This window comes from Saccharomyces cerevisiae, chromosome VIII, assembly GCF_000146045.2.
Source record: "Saccharomyces cerevisiae S288C chromosome VIII, complete sequence".
NCBI lineage: Eukaryota > Fungi > Ascomycota > Saccharomycetes > Saccharomycetales > Saccharomycetaceae > Saccharomyces > Saccharomyces cerevisiae.
In genome coordinates, this window is record NC_001140.6 from 498,506 (window position 1) to 521,737 (window position 23,232).

The window sequence follows — 23,232 nt, forward strand, 5'->3', positions numbered from 1 at the left end:
CGGCCGCTGATTAGTAATAGGTGCATCATTGCGAATACCGAGAAAGGGTCCATTATACGAACTAATCATTCTATACGGCGTCCTTCCTGTTCAAGCACCTCTCTGATTAGTTCCTTTGATTGAGGCGCTGATGTTGCATCAGGCTGCTGGAGCAGATTTAGTTTCTTTAACGTCTCCTCTTTAATATTTTCGATCAGTTTTTCTGTTGTTTCCACTGAGGTTGTGTTAGTAATTAGTGCGGGTGAAGGTTGGGGGTAGAGTGTTGCGGTGAGGTGACATACGTTCCAGCTGCATTCGATGTAGTATTGCGCTGCGCAACTTCTGCCGTTCTTCGGGAGTGAGAGCCGGTATCATCGTAACCGAGTGCGGCAGCTGCCCTTTTGCTGATGTTGTTGCCACTTCTTGTTTACAATTGTATTCTCTTGAAGTTATATGGCATTATAGCTGCCGGGTTATTTCCGCCAGGCGGGTTTTCGCCACCGGAATTTACAACTAAATACACACTTATATCAGACTTTTAAAGCGTAAAGAAAGAAGGGAAAAGTCAATAAATAACTCAGCAGTAACCGCACAATGGTATTGGAAGCTACAGTGTTAGTGATTGATAATTCAGAGTACTCTCGCAATGGCGACTTTCCTAGGACAAGGTTTGAAGCCCAGATCGACTCGGTAGAGTTCATATTTCAAGCCAAGAGAAACAGCAATCCTGAGAATACAGTGGGTCTTATCTCTGGTGCTGGCGCCAACCCCAGGGTGTTATCTACGTTTACCGCCGAGTTTGGGAAGATTCTTGCTGGACTACACGACACGCAGATCGAGGGTAAGCTGCATATGGCCACTGCGTTGCAGATCGCTCAGCTGACTTTGAAGCATCGCCAGAATAAGGTCCAACATCAAAGGATTGTGGCATTTGTGTGTAGCCCAATAAGTGATTCTCGAGACGAATTGATCAGATTGGCAAAAACACTGAAAAAGAATAATGTTGCCGTGGACATCATCAATTTTGGAGAGATTGAACAGAACACGGAGCTTTTGGATGAGTTCATAGCTGCAGTGAACAACCCTCAAGAAGAAACTAGTCATTTGCTTACTGTGACGCCTGGCCCCAGACTGCTGTACGAGAACATCGCATCTTCACCCATAATTCTCGAAGAAGGATCCTCCGGTATGGGCGCCTTTGGTGGGTCTGGCGGTGATTCCGATGCCAATGGCACATTTATGGACTTCGGGGTAGACCCATCAATGGACCCAGAACTGGCAATGGCCTTGCGTCTGTCTATGGAAGAAGAGCAGCAAAGACAGGAAAGGTTAAGACAGCAGCAACAACAACAAGATCAGCCTGAGCAGTCTGAACAGCCTGAACAACACCAAGACAAATAGTAGTGTACAAAAATATCTATATGGGTCATATATAAACCAAATAAAGCATATATAACATCTCCCTTCACTCTTCCAGGTTTGAGTACGCTTCCTCTAAATAGGGGACGACTTGCTTTCTGGTGGCCTCGACGTTCAGTTGCTTAAACATCGCCACACCTCCATCAAGATTGCCCCCAAATAATTGAAGTTGGAGCTTGTCGCTAACCCTTTCAATGAGTTCACGTACCACGTTAGAGTCTCCCAATATGACCAATTCTCTGTGTGAATCACCAGCTTTCCTCCATGAAGTCAACAGAACCAATACATCGAGCCCCCTCTCCGCCTGAAATCTTCTGCATTGGTTGACGAAATCTGCTTCACCACCGTGTTCATTGAATAGCCAAGACATTCTTTTTACTATTGATGAAAGACCAATCTCTAACCCTTTGTGTCCCTTTCCTTGGAAATTGAATTGTTTGTAGTCCTTCTTTAGAATATCGCTTACCGAAAATCCTTTAATATCGTTCTTTCTTGATTTTATCTCTTTATAAAACTCACTGCTGTCCTCTAAACCTTGCGCAGACACTTCATTAACCGCACCACTAAGAACAGCTTGGCATCTCTCGATAGCTAATTTATCACTTTCCTCGACTTTGCGCCTCATATTTGAAGTGTCTATTAAGATGGCCCCCATCAAAAGTGGTGCAATGTTCATCACCACTTCACGGTCACCTTGCAATTTTTCATACCAGTAGTTAAAAACCAGCGATGAGCAACTGCCGGACACTTTTACAATCCGAGGTTCAGCATCCAAATGTTTTTGCAAGTCAAAATGGTGGTCTATAATGCCAACGACGTTATCTATATAATTTTTCAAATTCTTTGGTGTATCGTTATTATCTACCAAGTAAGAGTTTAATTCAGTACCCTGGGAGACATTTTGCTTCAAGCTCTTTAAATCTTCAATGAAGAATAATTCCTCCTCCTTAATTTTCAGTTTTTCTAGGACATACATTACGTCTCTTCTTAAACTGAGGTCTTCTCTAGGAATGTCGATAATTGGGACAATAAAGCTTCCTTTCTTTTTCTCCTCCGAGTAAGTACCTTCATTATATATGTATTGGCAGTACGAATAAGTGATTGCACTAGCAATTGAGTCCATATCTGCTGACTCGTTACCAACACATATTGTTAACACATCGTTGCTTGCAATTTTTGAAATTGGCAGTGATTTTAAGTGTGCCAAAAATTCAGGAACCGTCTTTCTCAAAGGCGACATCTTTCTTAACAATCGGTGTTTTGAACTTTTTGATTATTTGTTTCAAGTGGCTTTAGTTAATTATGTACACTTCGTTTCTTTTTTCTACTCTTAAAAGTGAAAAAAATGAAAAATCAGCGGCATGTATAGCATACAGATAATAGGAAAAAGGTTGTGAGTTATTCTTCGAGACTATTTCGACTCGTATTCTAAATTAGAATTCAAGTAGGTGGATAATGTGACAAAATGAATGAAGGTTAGAGCTTTACACAGAGTATTATCCTCGGCGTTTTCTATCAAAGCTTCTGGTTATTCCATACTTTTTTCAAGGACAGCAGAAACATATGCCATTTTACACCTCCTGGGAAAATAATTTGTAATTTTCTAGTGACTCAATGCTTGTTGAAAGTGATCTTGTATAATGAGTGTACACATGAGATGTGCAAATTTCTTCATTACTTAGCGAGAAGTGTACACTCTTGAATATAATAACACTAACAGTGGAATCATCGGTAATAATAATACTATTGATCGTAGTGAAAGCAAAACACGACTGTACTTGAGTTATAAATTTTGTTGCTGTAGAAATTTCAGTGATCATTCATTAGCAACTTATTAAGATGACGATTATATTTTACGGTTCTTTTCACAAACCATTATACTTGCTAAAGGTTGTAAAAGTCATACACTTTTTAACATCAAGATTTCAGTACAACAATTTCTTACATGTAAAATCGTTTGCAAATTAAGTTCGCCAAATTGTATCTTAATTAAAATCTATGTGTTCAGAAGTTGAATATTGGTAAAAAGAAACAAAATGTATAAACGAACGAAAAAGGAAGTGATCAAAATAGAGTAAGGAACCAAGGCATTAGGTTCACCCGAACGTTATCATATATACGCTCATATTATTCCAAGAAAGACACATTTGTCTAGATAGGTTTCGGTAAAGGCGTCCGTAGTTAGAGAGTAGATGGCACTAACTTGAAAGCAGGAAAACAAACAATTGTGTTCCAGAGCAAACTCGAACTTTCTATCTGAACCATTGCATGACGTAAAATTATTATTACAACCATAATGAAACATTTCTACAGTATATCTTTAATATTATTTTTTACTTTAGTGTCCTTATCGATCAGTCGCTCTTTCGCCAACTAGCCGCCAATTGCAAAAGCCGATAAGCTTATTTCCCCTCAAGCCGTCAACAAGAACTACAGCAATAACAAAGAGAGTGAATGCAATAAAGGTGTGCGCAACAGTGTAAAATGATACTAAAGCTTGTACACTGTTTAGTTGCTCTTACAGGATTAATCTTTGCAAAGCCGTATCAACAACAACAGGCAGTTTTAGCGCCGTCGCAGGATGTACCATTAAGAGATATCCATATAGGGGATATAAATTTTATCCATACAACCGATACTCATGGCTGGTTGGGGTCCCATCTATCACAAAACGACTATGATGCTGACTGGGGAGATTTCGTTGCATTTGTAGATATACTTAGAGAAAAAATTTTACGACAGTCCAGAGACGTAATAGTCATCGACACTGGCGACAAACGAGACGGTAATGGTTTGAGTGATGCTACTTGGCCCCCCGGCCTACGAAGCTCGGAGATATTCAACATGATGGATTACGATCTTTTAACGTTAGGTAATCATGAGCTATATACAGCTGAAAGTGCCATACTAGAGTATAGAGGAACTTCTCAGTCCTCAAAATTCAAAGACAAATATGTTTGCAGCAACGTAGAATTTATTGAAGATGACGGAACAAGGGTTCCTTTCGGGAATAAATACATTACATTCGAGACTCCCATAATGAAACAAAGAGTCCTGGCATTATCATTTTTGTTTAGTTTTCAAAGAGCAAATAACAGAGCCATCGTAACACCACCATTGGAAGAAATAACTCAAAAAAGCTGGTTCCAAAATATGGTTGAGACAAACAGAGAGGAGGAAATCGACCTAATTATTGTCTTTGGTCATTTGCCTGCCACTGACCCTACAGAGCGTGAAATGCACAAAATTCATGCTCTAATAAGGAAATACTACCCAAATACTGTTATACAATATTTTGGAGGGCACACTCATATCAGGGATTTTGTACAGCTGGACTCAAAATCTACTTGTTTACAAAGTGGTAGATTTGCGGAAACTGTGGGATTCTTGTCAATTAATATGACTGACCCTGTGGACGCCGAAAGTCCTATTTTCTCAAGAAGGTATATTGACTTTAACAAGGAAGCTTTCAAATACCATTTGAGCAAACTAGGGCATGACTCGAATGTTCCAGTCTCAACGAAAAAGGGTAAAACTATTTCTCGTTTGGTGAATGATCTGCGCCATGAACTAAATTTGAACGAGAAACTGGGGTACATTCCTCAAACTTACTACGTTTCAACAAGGCCATTAAACTCCGAAGAGAATCTTTATCATTTGATCACGCATAAGATTTTACCCAATTTAATTCCTCCCAAAAACTATGAACCTTCGATGAGTCGTTTCATTTTGATTAACACTGGCTCTGTCAGGTACGATCTTTACAAAGGCCCATTTACAAAGGATACTGAGTATATAGTGATGCCATTCAATAATGATTGGCGCTTCATCACAGTTCCATTGGTCGTTGCCTCCAGGGTGGAAACCTATTTGAACAAGGGCCCTGTCATTGCCTCATTAGGAATACCATCATCGTCTCATCACAAACAGCATTTTGGCGGTTTTCAGAAGTGTCCCTTCATCAATAATCCAAATTTAAGCGAAGGCTACACCACAGAAGACGATTTCGGGTGTCATGGTGATGACACACCTCACAATTCACAAAGAGAATACGATATCCCCAATGTAGTGCAATGTAAAGAGGTGAAGAAAGTGCAAGAAGAGGAAGCTGATCCGTCGAAGATGGTTCATGTTATCTTCTATTCCTTTATGGAACTCGATATATTAAACGCCGTAAATTCTATCATAAATGATTTAGGATTACGTATGGAGAACTTGACCACCAATGACTGCTCCCATTATGGTGGTGATTCAACCAAAAAGTTATTACGGGATTACTTTTCTCAATTTTAGAGTATTCTGCCATTTTTTTTATTTATTTATGCACATCGTTTAAAAAAGTTCATTTGCAGCGGAAATTGCACCTTTGCTCTCTCGTCCCTGTCTCTAATGAGGCACACTGGTTACACATTTCATGAAAAAAAAAGAAAAATTGTATGTATAATGCTTGTCACTTTTTTTATAATTGATATATGTATATGTATATGTATACATACATATATATAGTTGATTTAGAATTTATTTATATTAAACAAAAGACGAAGAGAGGGCAGATAACAATATTTAAAATGTTTACAAACCTTGTTGAGCTCTTCTTCTGTCACGTTCTTCAGCAATAGACAACTTGATACCCTTACCCTTTGGCAAAGAAATGTAAGGCTTACCTTGTTCACCAATGACGAAGACATTGTTCAATCTAGTGACGAAAGTGTTGTCCAAGGAGTCCTTGATGTGAACCAAATCGAAACCACCATCGTGTCTTTCCTTGTGAACGATAGTACCGATACGACCCAAGTTACGACCACCAGTAACGTAAACCAACTTACCGGCATCGAACTTGATGAAATCAGTAATCTTACCAGAGGCCAAATCAATCTTAACAGTGTCATTGACCTTGATGTTTGGGTCTGGGTATCTGATAGTTCTACCATCGTGGGTAACAACGTATGGAACACCCTTCTTACCTAATTGGACCTTCTTGACCTTACCCAATTTGTAAGAGGCTTCTTCATCGGTGATACGGTGGACAGCGAATCTACCCTTGACATCGTAGACCAATCTGAAGTTTTCATTGGTGGCATCTAGAGTGATGACGTCCATGAAACCAGCTGGGTAGGTGGTGTCAGTTCTAACCTTACCGTCAACTTTGACGTGACGTTGCATCAAGATAGCCTTGACTTCACGGCCGTTCAAAGCATACTTTAATCTGTTTCTTAGAAAGACAATCAATGGCAAGGATTCACGCAATTTGTGTGGACCAGCAGATGGTCTTGGGGCGTAACAACCGGACAACTTGTCCAATAACCAATGGTGTGGAGCTGCTAATCTCTTTAGATGCTTCTTTCTATATGAAAAATCGTATTAACATTATTAAACGTACTCTTGTTAGTAAAAATATCCCGCAATGCTTATCTGTTACTTAACAAGGATAAAGTTTCTCATCAGAATTCTATCTTCCAGATAGATAAACACAACTCTTATATTCTTTCTTTAGTCCGCATCGTCACTTTGGTGCAAATCACTTGTACCAATCATGAGAGGGTACCCATCTTCAAAGAAAACTATTATCTTGTTTTGCCAACTCTTCATTTTTTTAGGTGGAAATCAACATACGGTCCTCTAGCCATCTTTCCTCAATAGTGGTGTATCTATTGTTATACTTAGTCGACGTTATATGAAAAAGAAACTATTCTAAATCTTACAATATCACTACTATTAACTCTACCGATAATAAAACAAAGCGACTTGAAGCAGCTCCAAATCCTAGAGAAGGAAGATACGATGCCATTGCGCTAACGAAACCACATGGATCCTCCACACAACCACTTAGTTTGGCAAATCCCAAGACCAAGAGGAACTTTCCTCACCATTCGGGGCAGGTGACGAAGCAAGAGCGAAGCTGGATTCTACGCTGGATTAGTGAAGCGCCAGCGAGGAATGCTAGAAAGACCAGCCCAGGAACAATAGAAAATTACGCGGTAGGATAATCTCCTTGACGGAAAAACGCTGTGTGACACTGACTAGCCTGAAAAAATAGAAAAAAAGGAGATGCGCCCTGCAAAAAGCGCAATAACGCGCACACAAAATGTCTGGGTGAAATGTATGGATGCATAATTGTCTCGAAAATAATTGTTTAAAGAGAATAACCATAAAACAGGCTGAAAAGCAAGCACTGCTCAATGTTAGTTTCACTGGCGACTCTATCTCACCATGGTTACACTATTAGTACATTTGGTATAGACTGATAGGTTTCCGTTGTGCTTTAACGACGGGTAACGATTTATTTCTGGCGTGTTTCAGCGACTATTAATAATAAGCAATAAAGAAGGACGCGTTTTTGAATATGTATTAATGGGTCAAGAGTAACCATGATAATTTCATATTTCCATGGATTGGTTACATTCAGGGAAATAGAATGGTTTGCTGCTTATGGGTGCTTCTAGCATTGTTGCTTCATCTCGATCATGTAGCATGCGAAGACGATGCGTACTCATTCACTTCTAAAGAACTTAAGGCTTACAAGCAGGAAGTGAAGGAGCTGTTTTATTTCGGCTTCGACAATTATTTAGAGCATGGGTATCCATATGATGAGGTAAAACCCATTTCATGCGTTCCTAAGAAGAGAAACTTTGAAGATCCTACTGATCAAGGCACCAACGATATATTGGGCAATTTTACAATCACTTTAATAGATTCTTTAACCACTATTGCTATACTGGAAGACCGGCCGCAGTTTTTGAAAGCTGTTCGACTTGTTGAAAGGACATTTCCTGATGGCAATTTCGATATTGATTCCACAATACAAGTTTTTGAAATTACTATACGTGTTATCGGATCACTACTATCATCACATCTTTATGCTACGGATCCCACAAAGGCAGTGTATTTAGGGGACGATTATGATGGCTCACTGTTACGTCTCGCCCAGAATATGGCAGATAGGCTCTTACCTGCATATTTAACGTCTACCGGATTACCTATGCCACGGAGAAACATCAAACGAAAATGGGATGTCTCTGAATTTCCAGAATTTTTGGAGACAGAGAATAATGTGGCCGCTATGGCGTCTCCCATGTTCGAATTCACTATTTTATCTTACTTGACAGGCGATCCCAAGTATGAGAAAGTTACCAGATACGCATTTGATAAAACATGGTCTCTTAGAACTGGTTTGGATTTGCTACCCATGTCCTTTCACCCCGAAAAACTAACACCATATACGCCCATGACTGGAATCGGCGCCTCCATCGACTCCCTTTTCGAATACGCTTTGAAAGGTGCTATTTTATTTGATGATTCAGAATTAATGGAAGTTTGGAACGTAGCATACGAGGCATTAAAGACTAACTGTAAAAACGATTGGTTTTTTGCTAATGTAATGGCTGACACAGGGCATTTGTTTGTTCCCTGGATTGATTCTTTGAGTGCTTTTTTCTCCGGTTTACAGGTGCTTGCTGGTGATTTGGATGATGCCATAGCGAACCATTTAATGTTTTTAAAAATGTGGAACACCTTTGGCGGTATTCCTGAAAGGTGGAACTTTAGTCCTCCGGAGTTTCCCCCACTATCTCCATTAGAGCGATCGGGAGCTGTTGCTTTGGATAATATCCTCCCCTTAGAATGGTACCCATTAAGACCGGAATTTTTTGAGTCAACCTATTTCTTATATAGAGCTACAAAAGACCCGTTTTACTTAAATATTGGGGTACATCTGCTAAAAGACCTCAAGCAACGATTTAAGTCTAACTGCGGATTTGCAGGTTTCCAAAATGTAATCACGGGCGAACTGCAAGATAGAATGGAAACATTTGTGTTGAGTGAAACTTTGAAATACCTGTATTTATTATTTGATGAAGAGAACGAATTACATAACAGCGCTAGTGACGTAATTTTCAGTACAGAAGCCCATCCAATGTGGTTGCCCCAAGAAGTGAGGTCCAACTATAAACGTAACGCTAAATTTAACAACTCTGTCTACTCGTCGCACTTGGAAATTTGCCAGAAAAAGGACAGGGAACAAGCTGGAGAGAACACATTGAGCCAAAGAATTGTGGGGTTCGCCAAATCGATCTTTCATAAAGGTCCACCAGACGAAGAGGCTACTGATCCAATTATAGACTATACCATTGATACTGAACTTCCCGGTACATGCTCTATAAAGCCTCATCATGTAATTGGTGACGAATTTTGGTATTCTCCAATGTTGAGCAATTTTGACAGATTATTCGAGATTGACTCCCGGTTCGCTGCCACGCTAATTAAACCTTCACACATGCATAACTATAATGCAATTGAACTAGAACCTGGATTTTATAACAGGTGGTCCAATCCGCAATTTAGCACGTGCCTGATCCCACCCACCACCGAAATTTTCGAACTACTATTCGACCTTCCTGGATATCATCAGTTGAATCCATTAATGTTAGAAAACAAAACTATTACATTTGAAACCTTTGGAGGTAGGTCAAGGTTGAAGATCGAAAAATTGCAAATCTACCAAATTGATTACTATGGAGACTTAATCACTGCATCGACATTCCAAGACGTCTCCCGCAAGGATATTTTCTCGAATGCATGCGATGCAGTGGCAAGCTTGTATTCTCCCACTTATCTTTACAGAGTAGTAGCCATCAACGGACGCATATTGCCTCGCCATGGAAGTGTACAAATCAAGAAACATAGTCCTGTGCTCACTTCCAATGGCACAAGAGAGGAAGACGAATTCAAAATGGATGGCATCGGGATTAATGACCATTCCCAACTCATGTTAGAATGCACGCCCATCATCAACTTATTTATTGTATGAAATCACTCTTTTAGATAGACCTCTACAGCTTTTACATAATGGCACCAGTAATAAATGATGAACGATTTCGTTACCCTCGGTAAAACCGGCCAAAAAAAAAAAAAAAAAAAAAAAAAAATGTTCTCAAAGTGTAAACTTAATCAAAAGCTTATTTGTTTGTTATCTGTTTCTCATCGGTTTCGTTTGTTGCTTAAAGGGTGGATCGGTCATTTACGATAACGGTTCTTTCTGCATATTCCGATCCTTAAAGGCTTACTTATTCACATTACGGGTCCAATATAACATAGATTGTTGTGCTCAGCTCATCCATTTCGCTGGTCGCTTATATTCTCTTTTTTGTTTTATTCTTTTCTTTCCTTCAAGGTTCTTTGCAACAGCACTGAAAATAGTTACAAACAACTTTGCGCCAGTTCCCGCCTGCTTATTCTTTTTCCAGCTCTCTTCTACTTTATATACCCTTTTCGTGGTCCTTTTTCCTAATTTGCCCCTCTTCGCTTTTTATCGAAAATTTTACCCACTCTCACATAATCACCTAAGGGCATCTATTTAATAAGGTACAGTCAAAAATTTACTCTTTTGGCAACTGTTTATAAGAAGAATAAGTCTGAGAATTATACTCGTATAAGCAAGAAATAAAGATACGAATATACAATATGATGAATTTTTTTACATCAAAATCGTCGAATCAGGATACTGGATTTAGCTCTCAACACCAACATCCAAATGGACAGAACAATGGAAACAATAATAGCAGCACCGCTGGCAACGACAACGGATACCCATGTAAACTGGTGTCCAGTGGGCCCTGCGCTTCATCAAATAATGGTGCCCTTTTTACGAATTTTACTTTACAAACTGCAACGCCGACCACCGCTATTAGTCAGGACTTATATGCAATGGGCACAACAGGAATAACATCAGAAAATGCCCTTTTTCAAATGAAGTCAATGAATAATGGAATATCATCAGTTAATAATAACAACAGCAACACCCCTACGATTATTACCACGTCACAGGAAGAAACTAATGCTGGAAATGTACATGGCGATACCGGTGGCAATTCTTTGCAAAATTCTGAAGATGACAACTTTTCTTCCAGTTCTACCACCAAATGCTTACTCTCTTCCACTTCTTCGCTATCAATAAATCAACGAGAAGCAGCAGCAGCTGCTTATGGTCCAGATACCGATATTCCTAGGGGTAAACTAGAAGTTACAATAATAGAAGCACGTGACCTAGTCACTAGATCAAAGGATTCACAGCCTTATGTTGTTTGTACTTTTGAGAGTTCAGAGTTCATTTCTAATGGTCCTGAGTCACTAGGCGCCATTAATAATAACAACAATAACAACAACAATAATCAGCATAATCAAAACCAGCATATTAACAACAACAACGAAAATACCAACCCTGACGCTGCTAGCCAGCATCATAATAATAACAGTGGTTGGAACGGTTCTCAGTTACCATCGATAAAAGAGCACTTGAAGAAAAAACCCCTTTATACACACAGATCATCTTCCCAATTAGATCAGCTAAACTCTTGCTCTTCAGTAACCGATCCGAGCAAACGTTCTTCTAATTCTTCGTCGGGTTCTTCAAATGGTCCAAAGAATGATAGTTCACATCCAATATGGCATCACAAGACAACGTTTGATGTTTTGGGATCTCACTCGGAATTAGATATTTCTGTTTATGATGCTGCCCACGACCATATGTTCTTAGGCCAAGTTAGACTGTATCCAATGATTCATAATTTAGCACATGCTTCCCAACACCAATGGCACAGTTTGAAACCTCGCGTTATTGATGAAGTTGTGTCCGGTGATATTTTAATCAAATGGACTTACAAACAGACAAAGAAAAGACATTATGGCCCACAAGATTTTGAAGTTCTTCGATTATTGGGTAAGGGTACTTTTGGCCAAGTCTACCAAGTTAAGAAGAAAGACACTCAAAGAATTTATGCAATGAAAGTTCTCTCCAAGAAAGTTATTGTCAAGAAAAATGAGATCGCCCACACAATTGGCGAAAGAAATATCCTAGTCACGACAGCGTCCAAATCGTCCCCATTCATTGTCGGATTGAAGTTTTCCTTTCAAACACCAACAGATCTGTATTTGGTCACTGATTATATGAGTGGTGGAGAATTATTCTGGCATTTACAAAAGGAGGGCCGTTTTTCGGAAGACAGAGCGAAATTCTATATCGCTGAGTTAGTCCTAGCGTTAGAACATTTACACGATAACGATATCGTTTACAGGGACCTAAAGCCTGAAAACATTCTACTCGATGCCAACGGTAACATCGCTCTTTGCGATTTTGGTCTTTCTAAAGCTGACTTGAAGGATAGAACAAACACATTTTGCGGCACCACGGAATACCTGGCACCAGAATTGTTACTGGACGAAACCGGCTACACCAAAATGGTCGATTTCTGGTCTCTAGGTGTTTTGATATTTGAAATGTGTTGTGGTTGGTCCCCTTTCTTTGCGGAAAATAATCAAAAAATGTACCAAAAAATTGCCTTTGGTAAAGTCAAATTCCCCAGAGACGTACTGTCACAAGAGGGGAGGTCTTTTGTAAAGGGTTTACTAAACAGAAACCCCAAACATAGACTCGGTGCCATTGATGATGGAAGAGAACTACGAGCTCATCCATTTTTCGCAGATATCGACTGGGAGGCCTTGAAGCAGAAAAAAATTCCACCACCTTTCAAACCTCACCTAGTCTCGGAGACGGATACCTCGAATTTTGACCCAGAGTTCACAACAGCTTCAACTTCATACATGAACAAGCACCAGCCGATGATGACTGCTACCCCGCTATCTCCAGCCATGCAAGCAAAGTTTGCTGGTTTCACCTTTGTTGATGAGTCCGCCATCGATGAACACGTTAATAACAACAGAAAATTCCTACAAAACTCGTACTTTATGGAACCTGGTTCCTTTATCCCGGGAAATCCAAACTTACCTCCAGACGAAGATGTCATCGATGATGACGGGGACGAGGACATCAATGATGGATTCAACCAAGAGAAAAATATGAACAACAGCCATTCGCAGATGGACTTCGACGGCGACCAACACATGGATGACGAATTTGTCAGTGGAAGATTCGAAATATGATTTCTCAATCGCTCCTCTTGCCCTTCCTCTTCTTTTCCTTTTCTTTTTATTTTTTTCTAATTTTTCTATCTTTTATTTCTACTTCTATTATTAATTTGTATCTTCTAATCGTTTTTCCCACTTTATCGAAACATTTCTTCTATTTATATATGTAAAGTATGTATGTATTTTCGTTTTATTTAAACTCCAAAAAATGAATAATTGTTCCTGCAAATTTCTAGTTTATCACGTCTCATAATCACTGCTTATACCTCACCATTCCATTGTACTTTGACATATTTACCCCTCATCTATATATAATCAGGGCTTAAGTAAACGCTTCGCTGTGATTTCCCAAAGTCGGTTCGGAAATTATAGGTCGGTTATATCATCCGAAAAAAAAAAAAAAAAAGTTTTTCTTAAATGCATAGGTTTAAAGTCGATTAAAAGTAGGGCTAACACAAGTATAAGCAGGGTTTTGCTATAATAGGGATGCCATAAGTGAGGGCAGGGCTCATCGATGCGCGTACATGGATTTTCCGAAATTCTGAATTTTTTCTTTCTTTAACTATGAGCAAAATGTGGTCAGCTTTACTGAGCTTAACTGTCATCCCATCGAATGTGACAAGATTGAAAGTGCTTCCAGGATCTGAAACATTTGTCAAAGTTTTACTAACATTACACAGATATCCCTGGTCACCTTACTATCTTCCAACATCTTACCTAGGCTTGCTGCTTTTGTTTGGGTCATATATTTAACTCGCTCATTAGAGGACATTCTGTTTTTTCCAAGACCAACAAAAAAGCAACGAAATTGCTGTATTATTAAAGGACTGTTATAGAAGTTTTTTTATCCTCTCTTTGTTTCCATTATTCTTATTCCTATTTTTTCGTTGCTTACTTTTGATATCCACTATGAGCTTTTCCACCATAAATAGCAACGTCAATAAAACCACCGGCGATAGCAATAATAACACCACCGAGAACAGTTCGACTGCAGACCTTTTAGGAATGGACTTGTTGCAGAGCGGGCCTCGACTGATGAACACGATGCAGCCAAACAACTCTTCTGACATGCTGCACATTAACAACAAGACTAATAACGTTCAACAACCAGCTGGAAACACAAATATCAGCAGTGCTAATGCGGGAGCAAAGGCTCCAGCAAATGAGTTCGTAAGAAAACTGTTCAGGATACTGGAAAACAATGAATATCCTGACATTGTAACTTGGACTGAGAACGGCAAAAGTTTCGTCGTTTTGGACACAGGAAAGTTCACTACGCATATATTGCCTAATCACTTCAAACATTCAAATTTTGCATCTTTTGTAAGGCAACTAAACAAGTATGACTTTCACAAGGTTAAGAGAAGTCCCGAGGAAAGACAGAGATGTAAATATGGCGAACAAAGTTGGGAGTTTCAGCATCCAGAATTTAGAGTCCATTACGGAAAAGGTCTCGATAACATCAAAAGGAAAATTCCGGCGCAAAGGAAAGTGCTTTTGGATGAATCTCAAAAGGCTCTTTTGCATTTCAATAGTGAAGGCACTAACCCCAACAATCCTTCTGGGTCTCTTTTGAATGAATCCACCACAGAGCTGTTGTTAAGCAATACCGTAAGTAAAGATGCATTTGGAAATCTAAGAAGGCGAGTAGACAAACTACAAAAGGAGTTGGATATGTCCAAAATGGAGAGTTATGCTACTAAAGTAGAACTACAAAAGTTGAACTCGAAATACAATACGGTTATCGAAAGTTTGATAACATTCAAGACCATAAATGAAAATTTACTCAACAACTTCAACACTCTGTGTTCCACTTTGGCAAATAATGGTATTGAAGTGCCAATATTTGGCGACAATGGAAACCGTAACCCAACTGGTAATACCAACCCAGCAACAACAACAGCTATCCAAAGCAACAACAACACCAACAATGCTTCTCCGGCAACATCTACAGTTTCCTTACAACTACCTAATTTACCCGATCAGAATAGCCTAACACCAAATGCTCAAAATAACACAGTCACGCTACGAAAAGGTTTCCATGTACTGTTGGTGGAAGATGACGCAGTGTCTATACAGTTGTGTTCAAAATTTTTACGGAAATATGGCTGTACTGTCCAAGTTGTCAGCGACGGTCTTTCAGCTATCTCAACACTAGAGAAGTATAGGTATGATTTGGTTTTAATGGACATTGTTATGCCAAACCTAGATGGTGCCACAGCGACATCCATTGTCAGAAGTTTTGATAATGAGACTCCCATCATTGCCATGACAGGTAACATTATGAATCAAGACTTGATCACATACTTACAACATGGAATGAATGATATCTTGGCCAAACCATTCACGAGGGATGATTTACACTCAATTTTAATACGTTATCTAAAGGACCGTATTCCTTTATGCGAACAGCAATTACCACCTCGCAACTCTTCGCCACAAACTCATTCCAACACCAATACTGCTAATTCGAATCCTAATACGATTAATGAACAGTCGTTAGCCATGTTACCACAAGATAATCCGTCAACTACTACCCCTGTTACCCCAGGTGCCTCTATATCTTCTGCACAGCATGTTCAACAAGGTCAACAAGAACAGCAGCATCAAATTTTCCATGCTCAGCAGCAGCAGCAGCATCACAACGCCATTGCTAATGCTAGGTCAGACGTAGCCATACCGAATTTGGAACATGAAATCAACACTGTACCACATTCCTCAATGGGTTCCACTCCGCAATTACCACAATCTACACTTCAAGAAAACCAGCTATCATAAAATTTTACAAATAGCCTTGCGTCTAAGTTAGCAGAGGACATTCTGTATTCCTGAGGAGTTTCTTTATATTTATTATGTGATCTTGGAGGATTATCATTTTCTTTTCGTTCAATATTTTATCCCCTTCAGTTATTTCCAGTTATCTACATCAAAATGTTTGAATTTTATTTCTTTCTGCCGCTCTCAAATTCACTCTCATTTCTTTTTTCTTTGTTTTTCTTATATTTACTATATATATATATATATATATATATATATAGCCAAAAACAATAACAGACACAGTAATTTAGTATGCGTTTATCTCTTATCTTTCATCCACTGCGACCGAAACGTTTGAATCGAATCTGACTGAGGTTTTTCTTACATTCCCTTGTGTATCAACAGTTTCTGGTATGTCTAATTCAAATTCTTTTCCATTCTTCAGTATTTCTTTTAAATCTGGCTGGGCCTCTCTCATGGAAGATTTACGATTACCAGTTGATTTCTTAGAGCCATCTTCACTACTATCATTGGAATCTATTTTTTCTACTCCTAAATTAGCATCCGCATTCTTTTTCTCTAGATTTGGAACTCTTTCAAATGTAGATAGTTCATTTTGACAGCGGTCACACTGGCATAAGAAGCCCCAGTTAACTCTTAATTCCCTACGCCTCAACCTCACCCCATGTAAGGGATTGACGTACGTAATACGTATTTGTTCCCCCTTCTTTATTGGTTTCCTTGCATGCAACCTCAGTTCCTCATGTTCTTCTACTTGCTCAATATAGGCGTTTGGTTCACAATCATGGTTTATGAAGGAGATCCAATGATATACCTGGCCGTTATATTGATTGATATTGAACGTCCCGATCATGGTCAAAAATTTCTCGAAATCTATTTCTTCAGAAGCTTTTGGAAATGCACCGCAAAATAATTCGTAGCACTTCTCCCAAACAGTCTCGTCATCAATATTCTTCTCAACGCCCTTTTTGGTACCATTATCAGATTCCTCTTCAGTATGTACAGTTGTACCATTCAGTAAACTAAACGTACTGCCGATACCGCTGGCGTCTCTTAATTTAATTCTTTCCCTTTGTGAGATGCTTGCCAATTTTTGCCATTGCTCTTTGACCTCTCCTGTAGTATCCAAAAGCATGGATCCATATATAAGACCAACTGAAAAGGCAGCGGTAAAACAATATTTCTCACAGTAGTTAACAAATCTTTTCCAATTACCAGCATGAAGAATGTCTATTCTATTCGATCTCCATGAGTGGTATAAAAGCTCATGTAACGACGCATGTGCTTTTTTACATTTTTCACTGCACCAAATAGCTTTGCAAACTTCACAATCCAAATAATGGACCATAATTTTGTGCTGGGTCAAATCATATAGCGCCTTACCACATCGAGCACATGCCTTTCCATTAGATATTAAAAAAAGCTTGTCCAGTGGTGGAATATATACGATAGGTTTATTTTCTTTCAGGATGATTTGGCCCTTGGAAAAATCTCTTTTAGCGAAAAGGCCCCTTCCATGTTCGTCATCAATAAATTTCACTTCGACCTTAGCATCAGAATCTAGGGCTTTTGGAAAATGTATTTTATCTTTATATAGAGAAACGGTCTCTAGATCTGTGTCATAAAGATGGTGCTCATTTAGAATTTTTCGAAAACGAGAAGCACTCAATTTCCACGATTGATTTCTTTCCGTAATCCTGTCATAAAGATGCTGAATCGTAGCGTCTTCAGTTCCGGGCTCTTCCTTCCATAACAAAACTACGTCATCACAGATCTCTTCCTCTGTGGGAGTTATCTTTCGAAAATCAGAGCCATTTTCTGTACCATTATGCACTGCAGATTGATCGCTATCGTTTAAGGTTCCTATTTTGATAGTCAATGTCATTTTTGTGCCACTTTTCGTTATTTTGTATCAGTGCACGCTTGGTTATTTACCTATTTAGCTTCTATTGTTATATGGAGAAGTTCCCCATGATTATGATATCAAGAAAGAAAAAGAAAAAGAAAAATAATACGAAAAAAAAAATTACGAAGCTAAAATAAAAAAAATTACGGCAAGGAAAGGGTTTACTGATAAAATTTGTTATCATTCTTGCTAGTCAGTAAGAGCATATCTGCTCAAGTAGACAAGGGAAACTATCGCAGGTGGTCCGGAAAGTACTTGACAATCAAATGCTCGTCTGAAAGCCAATGAGGAAAACTTGTAGACTGTACTAATTTTTCAAGAGAAAGAAAGATACCGTATGTTTGACTATTCTAACGAGATTTATGCTACAAACTCCTCGAGAAGCAAACTGAGGTAGAATTACCCACCCACAGCGCGATAAGTCACATTGGCGCCCTGGACTTGACGAATACTCCTATCAATAGTAAGGCTCGCAAACCGCCCGTCCATATCAAGCCATTAAATTCTGTTATTATCCTTAAAAGTGAAATGCGCACCACAAGCTTGATGGCATTTCCTTCTGCACTTCTCAAATTGATAGCATTGCCTTGCGAGCAGTAGATAATTTAGATAAAGTGTATCTTGCCAGGGCCTTCCCAGGCATTAACTAGATAATGTGTTCTTTTTTAGCTGAACTGTAAAGCGTAAATGTTAACGCTGGATAAGTACCGCGTGTACGGTTGATTGAATGATCTTACTGATAGAGGCCAGGCGGTTGATACTTTGTGCAGATTTCATACCGGCTGTCGCTATTATTACTGATGAATTGGCTCTCTTTTTGTTTAATGGCCCATCCGATCCATATTGCCTTCTTATGACTCAAAATTCTATTGTGTTTGCCGGTACCGGCCTTTAAGCTTTGAAAAAAAAAAAGCATCTGAAAAAAATGGCACTATAAAGAGAGCTAGTGGTAACAACTACATGTTTTCGTTAGAATAAATCACCCTATAAACGCAAAATCAGCTAGAACCTTAGCATACTAAAACATGTTGCAGAGACATTCCTTGAAGTTGGGGAAATTCTCCATCAGAACACTCGCTACTGGTGCCCCATTAGATGCATCCAAACTAAAAATTACTAGAAACCCAAATCCATCCAAGCCAAGACCAAATGAAGAATTAGTGTTCGGCCAGACATTCACCGATCATATGTTGACCATTCCTTGGTCAGCCAAAGAAGGGTGGGGCACTCCACACATCAAGCCTTACGGTAATCTTTCTCTTGACCCATCTGCTTGTGTATTCCATTATGCATTTGAATTATTTGAAGGTTTGAAAGCCTACAGAACTCCTCAAAATACTATCACCATGTTCCGTCCGGATAAGAACATGGCCCGTATGAACAAGTCTGCCGCTAGAATTTGTTTGCCAACTTTCGAATCTGAAGAATTGATCAAACTTACCGGGAAATTGATCGAACAAGATAAACACTTGGTTCCTCAAGGTAATGGTTACTCATTATACATCAGACCAACAATGATTGGTACATCCAAGGGTTTAGGTGTTGGCACTCCCTCCGAGGCTCTTCTTTATGTTATTACTTCTCCAGTCGGTCCTTATTATAAGACTGGTTTCAAAGCCGTACGTCTTGAAGCAACAGACTATGCTACAAGAGCTTGGCCAGGTGGTGTTGGCGACAAAAAATTGGGTGCTAACTATGCCCCATGCATCTTACCTCAACTACAAGCTGCCAAAAGAGGGTACCAACAAAATCTATGGTTGTTCGGCCCAGAAAAGAACATCACTGAGGTTGGTACTATGAACGTGTTCTTCGTTTTCCTCAACAAAGTCACTGGCAAGAAGGAATTGGTTACCGCTCCATTAGATGGTACCATTTTAGAAGGTGTTACCAGAGACTCTGTTTTAACATTGGCTCGTGACAAACTAGATCCTCAAGAATGGGACATCAACGAGCGTTATTACACTATTACTGAAGTCGCCACTAGAGCAAAACAAGGTGAACTATTAGAAGCCTTCGGTTCTGGTACTGCTGCTGTCGTTTCACCTATCAAGGAAATTGGCTGGAACAACGAAGATATTCATGTTCCACTATTGCCTGGTGAACAATGTGGTGCATTGACCAAGCAAGTTGCTCAATGGATTGCTGATATCCAATACGGTAGAGTCAATTATGGTAACTGGTCAAAAACTGTTGCCGACTTGAACTAATGATAATGAAGGTAAACATCCCCTCCCCCCCCAAAAAAAAAAAACGAGAATTCCTCTCAGAGGATCTGTTTTTCTCTCACTTTATTCACATAGATACATACTTTTTTACAATTCCTGTTGAGTTTATTTATTATAAGAAATATTGGATTACTATTATTATTATAGCTTATGCAAGCCATTGTGCGGCTTCTTACGCTTTTTGAAATTGTTGACCTAACAACTTGGCACATTATTGAATTTCATAGAGACTGCTTGTAATTTAGTTGCCAAGGTATCTCGCTGGACTTTACATGTAAAATGAATGCGGCAAGATACCCAAGAGAGTTGATTATGCCAAAAAAAAAAAATCTATAAGGATATCCCTGGTATTTTCTGAAGAATAAATTCTAGCGTAGTTCAGAAGAGGTGCAAGTACAGTATGAATAATGGTATGCCTTCCATCATCGTGGCATACAGGTTCAGGCATGAAGAGATGATTATGTTCCCTCACCGGTCCATAATCCTGATTTAAACAGTTCATTAGTATATGTTCAGCCAACACAACAACGAGAAGCTTTGTAGTGAAAGTTTTCCACGATCTATATTTAGCATTCTAATTAGCGGCCCCAAGGGAACGTATATAAACATAAACAAACGGCACGAACTAAAGGGGCAAATTCAAGTTAACCCTTTTACACTCAGTACATCTTCAAAGCCAGTCTTCTGTCAATGGAAGAATCCAGAATGCCTAAAACTAGTTATTTAAACAAAAATTTTGAATCTGCTCACTATAATAACGTACGTCCCTCTTACCCTTTATCTTTAGTCAATGAGATAATGAAATTTCACAAAGGCACACGCAAAAGTTTGGTTGATATTGGATGTGGCACAGGAAAAGCAACTTTTGTCGTTGAACCCTATTTTAAGGAAGTGATTGGGATTGATCCTTCTTCTGCTATGCTTTCGATTGCTGAGAAAGAAACAAATGAACGTAGATTAGATAAAAAGATTAGATTTATTAATGCGCCTGGTGAAGATTTATCCAGCATTCGACCAGAAAGTGTAGATATGGTTATTTCAGCAGAAGCCATCCATTGGTGCAATTTAGAAAGGCTGTTTCAGCAGGTTTCCTCTATATTACGAAGTGATGGAACTTTTGCATTCTGGTTTTATATTCAGCCGGAATTTGTGGACTTTCCCGAAGCCTTGAATGTATATTACAAATATGGATGGAGCAAGGATTATATGGGTAAATATCTGAACGACAACCAACGGGAAATTTTGTTGAATTACGGTGGTGAAAAGCTACGTTCTTTATTGTCAGATCGATTTGGAGATATTGAAGTCACAATTTACAGTCCTTCGGACCCAAATGCATCAACAGTAACGGCTGAAAACAGTCAGTTTCTCTGGAGAGCAGCTATTACTCTCAATCAATTTAAAGAGTTTGTGAAAAGCTGGAGCATATACACTTCTTGGGCTAGAGATAATCCCTCGAAACCGGATATTGCCGATATATTCATTAACGAGCTCAAAGAAATCTGTCATTGTGAAGATTTGAATGTACCTTTAAAAATAGAGTGGTCAACGTTTTATTACTTATGTAGGAAAAGAGAATGAGGTTTACTAAATTAAAAGAAATATATAAAAAGCTGATTTTTTTCTTTTTTTAAATATTTCCCAAATGCTAATAAATATTAAAATATGGCAAAAAGAAAATAAGGTGTTGTTGCGCAGTTGGGAGTAATTTAAAACCGTCAACATATGCTCTAAAAATTTTATTGGCTCTAAATTCCGACCTCTGAATGTAATTATGTTTTAAAGCGATACGTAAACTTGTTACTGTTAACATTAAAAGATAATGCAATCATGGTAACATAATAAAGTCTCAAAAAATTCTTAATATTAACTATAACATATGCACTTCAGAAAGCTGTTTCCGGATCATATCTCATTATAAAAAGCTCAATTTATAGAAAAATAATGCGACAGTGCAAAGTAAACAACTAAATTTGGTGCCTACACCGCAAAACGATATCGAGTCTTAGAAGTATATACCTCACCACGTCTCAAAAGAACGCAGTCTCTCCATCCATCACGGTTGATTGCGTCAACATATCTGCCTTGTTCAACGGCAAAGCCAGATCTCGGCGTAAATCCATCACACAAGTTGTCACCTGTGTAAAATAGGACAGTTGGTTCTGTTGTTGAAACCTCCAATGAAAGTCGTGATGCCGGATGATAAGCCTTGAAGGCAGGGACGAGCTTGTTTACACTTACTGAGTCTGTCGTTTTCAAATTCTTATTTTCATCAACAATGAAAGCGTAGTCATAAATCGGGCCATCATCCTGCAGAATGGTAGGTTTGGAGGAGTCAAAAGTAGCAATTTTTCTTTGAACGATTTTACCGGTTGGAATTAGTGCTCCTTCGCTTACTTCCAATGATTTATCTGAGCAGAGCCTAACCTCCGTACCGCTAATGGATTTTTTATCCATAGTTTTGTTTAAATTGAAGTACGTGTGATTCGTCATGTTGATGGGAGTAGCCTCACCGCTGACCAGTTTTGCCTCGTATTCCAAGTCCAAGGTCATGTCAGCAACGTTCAATGTGTACTTTAAGTTTACAGCTAGATCTCCCGGAAATTCATTGGGCAGTGTGCGGTCATCCAATAACGTAAATTCAACAATGTAAAGGTCATCAAGAGGATTTTGGACTTTGGATGCCTTATACTTCTTGAGATGGAAGGAGCTGATGCTACTGTGGTTGGTGTTTCCACAATTGTTCACTGTCAACTGATGAGGTCCATCTTCCATACTGAACATGCCCTTGTAAATACGATTTGCATAACGGCCAACAGTAGCACCAATGTAGTTGTAGCCATCTGATATATAGCCATGAATATCAGGGTATCCTAGAACAATCGATTCGTTGTTCACTTTCAAGTCAAGCAAAGTAGCGCCAAGCTCTGAAATTGTTGCTTGAAGCTTTTTTGCATCACCAATAGTGATGACTTCATATTCACCGCCAGCCTTATTATTTGACAT

The 23,232-nt window shown here is 39.0% G+C and overlaps 12 protein-coding genes across 12 annotated transcripts, besides 1 other annotated feature; 7 read left to right on the plus strand and 5 right to left on the minus strand.

Moving 5' to 3' along the window:
- Positions 1–65: 65 nt before the first annotated feature.
- NBL1 (borealin) lies at positions 66–354 on the minus strand (the record flags this gene model as incomplete). The annotated part of the gene is made up of 2 exons (NM_001184671.1): positions 66–214; positions 282–354. 2 exons carry the CDS (start codon positions 352–354, stop codon positions 66–68), a joined length of 222 nt encoding a protein of 73 aa, NP_976247.1.
- Positions 355–573: 219 nt separating this feature from the next.
- On the plus strand, positions 574–1,380 carry RPN10 (proteasome regulatory particle base subunit RPN10; the record flags this gene model as incomplete). Its single annotated transcript, NM_001179331.3, has 1 exon — positions 574–1,380. The coding sequence occupies one exon, from the start codon at positions 574–576 to the stop codon at positions 1,378–1,380; it is 807 nt and encodes a 268-aa protein (NP_012070.3).
- Positions 1,381–1,444: 64 nt separating this feature from the next.
- PPX1 (exopolyphosphatase) lies at positions 1,445–2,638 on the minus strand (the record flags this gene model as incomplete). The annotated part of the gene is made up of 1 exon (NM_001179332.1): positions 1,445–2,638. One exon carries the CDS (start codon positions 2,636–2,638, stop codon positions 1,445–1,447), a length of 1,194 nt encoding a protein of 397 aa, NP_012071.1.
- Positions 2,639–3,250: 612 nt separating this feature from the next.
- Positions 3,251–3,491: an origin of replication (ARS822; Autonomously Replicating Sequence).
- A 391-nt stretch (positions 3,492–3,882) lies between these two features.
- Positions 3,883–5,691, plus strand: SMN1 (Smn1p; the record flags this gene model as incomplete). The annotated part of the gene is made up of 1 exon (NM_001179333.3): positions 3,883–5,691. The coding sequence occupies one exon, from the start codon at positions 3,883–3,885 to the stop codon at positions 5,689–5,691; it is 1,809 nt and encodes a 602-aa protein (NP_012072.3).
- A 279-nt stretch (positions 5,692–5,970) lies between these two features.
- On the minus strand, positions 5,971–7,025 carry RPS4B (40S ribosomal protein eS4 RPS4B; the record flags this gene model as incomplete). Its single annotated transcript, NM_001179334.1, has 2 exons — positions 5,971–6,742; positions 7,012–7,025. 2 exons carry the CDS (start codon positions 7,023–7,025, stop codon positions 5,971–5,973), a joined length of 786 nt encoding a protein of 261 aa, NP_012073.1.
- Positions 7,026–7,813: 788 nt separating this feature from the next.
- On the plus strand, positions 7,814–10,204 carry MNL1 (alpha-1,2-mannosidase MNL1; the record flags this gene model as incomplete). Its single annotated transcript, NM_001179335.3, has 1 exon — positions 7,814–10,204. The coding sequence occupies one exon, from the start codon at positions 7,814–7,816 to the stop codon at positions 10,202–10,204; it is 2,391 nt and encodes a 796-aa protein (NP_012074.3).
- Positions 10,205–10,857: 653 nt separating this feature from the next.
- SCH9 (serine/threonine protein kinase SCH9) lies at positions 10,858–13,332 on the plus strand (the record flags this gene model as incomplete). Its single annotated transcript, NM_001179336.1, has 1 exon — positions 10,858–13,332. The coding sequence occupies one exon, from the start codon at positions 10,858–10,860 to the stop codon at positions 13,330–13,332; it is 2,475 nt and encodes an 824-aa protein (NP_012075.1).
- Positions 13,333–14,226: 894 nt separating this feature from the next.
- SKN7 (kinase-regulated stress-responsive transcription factor SKN7) lies at positions 14,227–16,095 on the plus strand (the record flags this gene model as incomplete). The annotated part of the gene is made up of 1 exon (NM_001179337.3): positions 14,227–16,095. One exon carries the CDS (start codon positions 14,227–14,229, stop codon positions 16,093–16,095), a length of 1,869 nt encoding a protein of 622 aa, NP_012076.3.
- A 304-nt stretch (positions 16,096–16,399) lies between these two features.
- SET5 (S-adenosylmethionine-dependent methyltransferase) lies at positions 16,400–17,980 on the minus strand (the record flags this gene model as incomplete). The annotated part of the gene is made up of 1 exon (NM_001179338.1): positions 16,400–17,980. The coding sequence occupies one exon, from the start codon at positions 17,978–17,980 to the stop codon at positions 16,400–16,402; it is 1,581 nt and encodes a 526-aa protein (NP_012077.1).
- A 1,046-nt stretch (positions 17,981–19,026) lies between these two features.
- BAT1 (branched-chain-amino-acid transaminase BAT1) lies at positions 19,027–20,208 on the plus strand (the record flags this gene model as incomplete). The annotated part of the gene is made up of 1 exon (NM_001179339.3): positions 19,027–20,208. The coding sequence occupies one exon, from the start codon at positions 19,027–19,029 to the stop codon at positions 20,206–20,208; it is 1,182 nt and encodes a 393-aa protein (NP_012078.3).
- Positions 20,209–20,931: 723 nt separating this feature from the next.
- On the plus strand, positions 20,932–21,807 carry CRG1 (S-adenosylmethionine-dependent methyltransferase; the record flags this gene model as incomplete). The annotated part of the gene is made up of 1 exon (NM_001179340.1): positions 20,932–21,807. One exon carries the CDS (start codon positions 20,932–20,934, stop codon positions 21,805–21,807), a length of 876 nt encoding a protein of 291 aa, NP_012079.1.
- A 399-nt stretch (positions 21,808–22,206) lies between these two features.
- YHR210C (aldose 1-epimerase superfamily protein) lies at positions 22,207–23,232 on the minus strand (the record flags this gene model as incomplete). Its single annotated transcript, NM_001179341.3, has 1 exon — positions 22,207–23,232. The coding sequence occupies one exon, from the start codon at positions 23,230–23,232 to the stop codon at positions 22,207–22,209; it is 1,026 nt and encodes a 341-aa protein (NP_012080.3).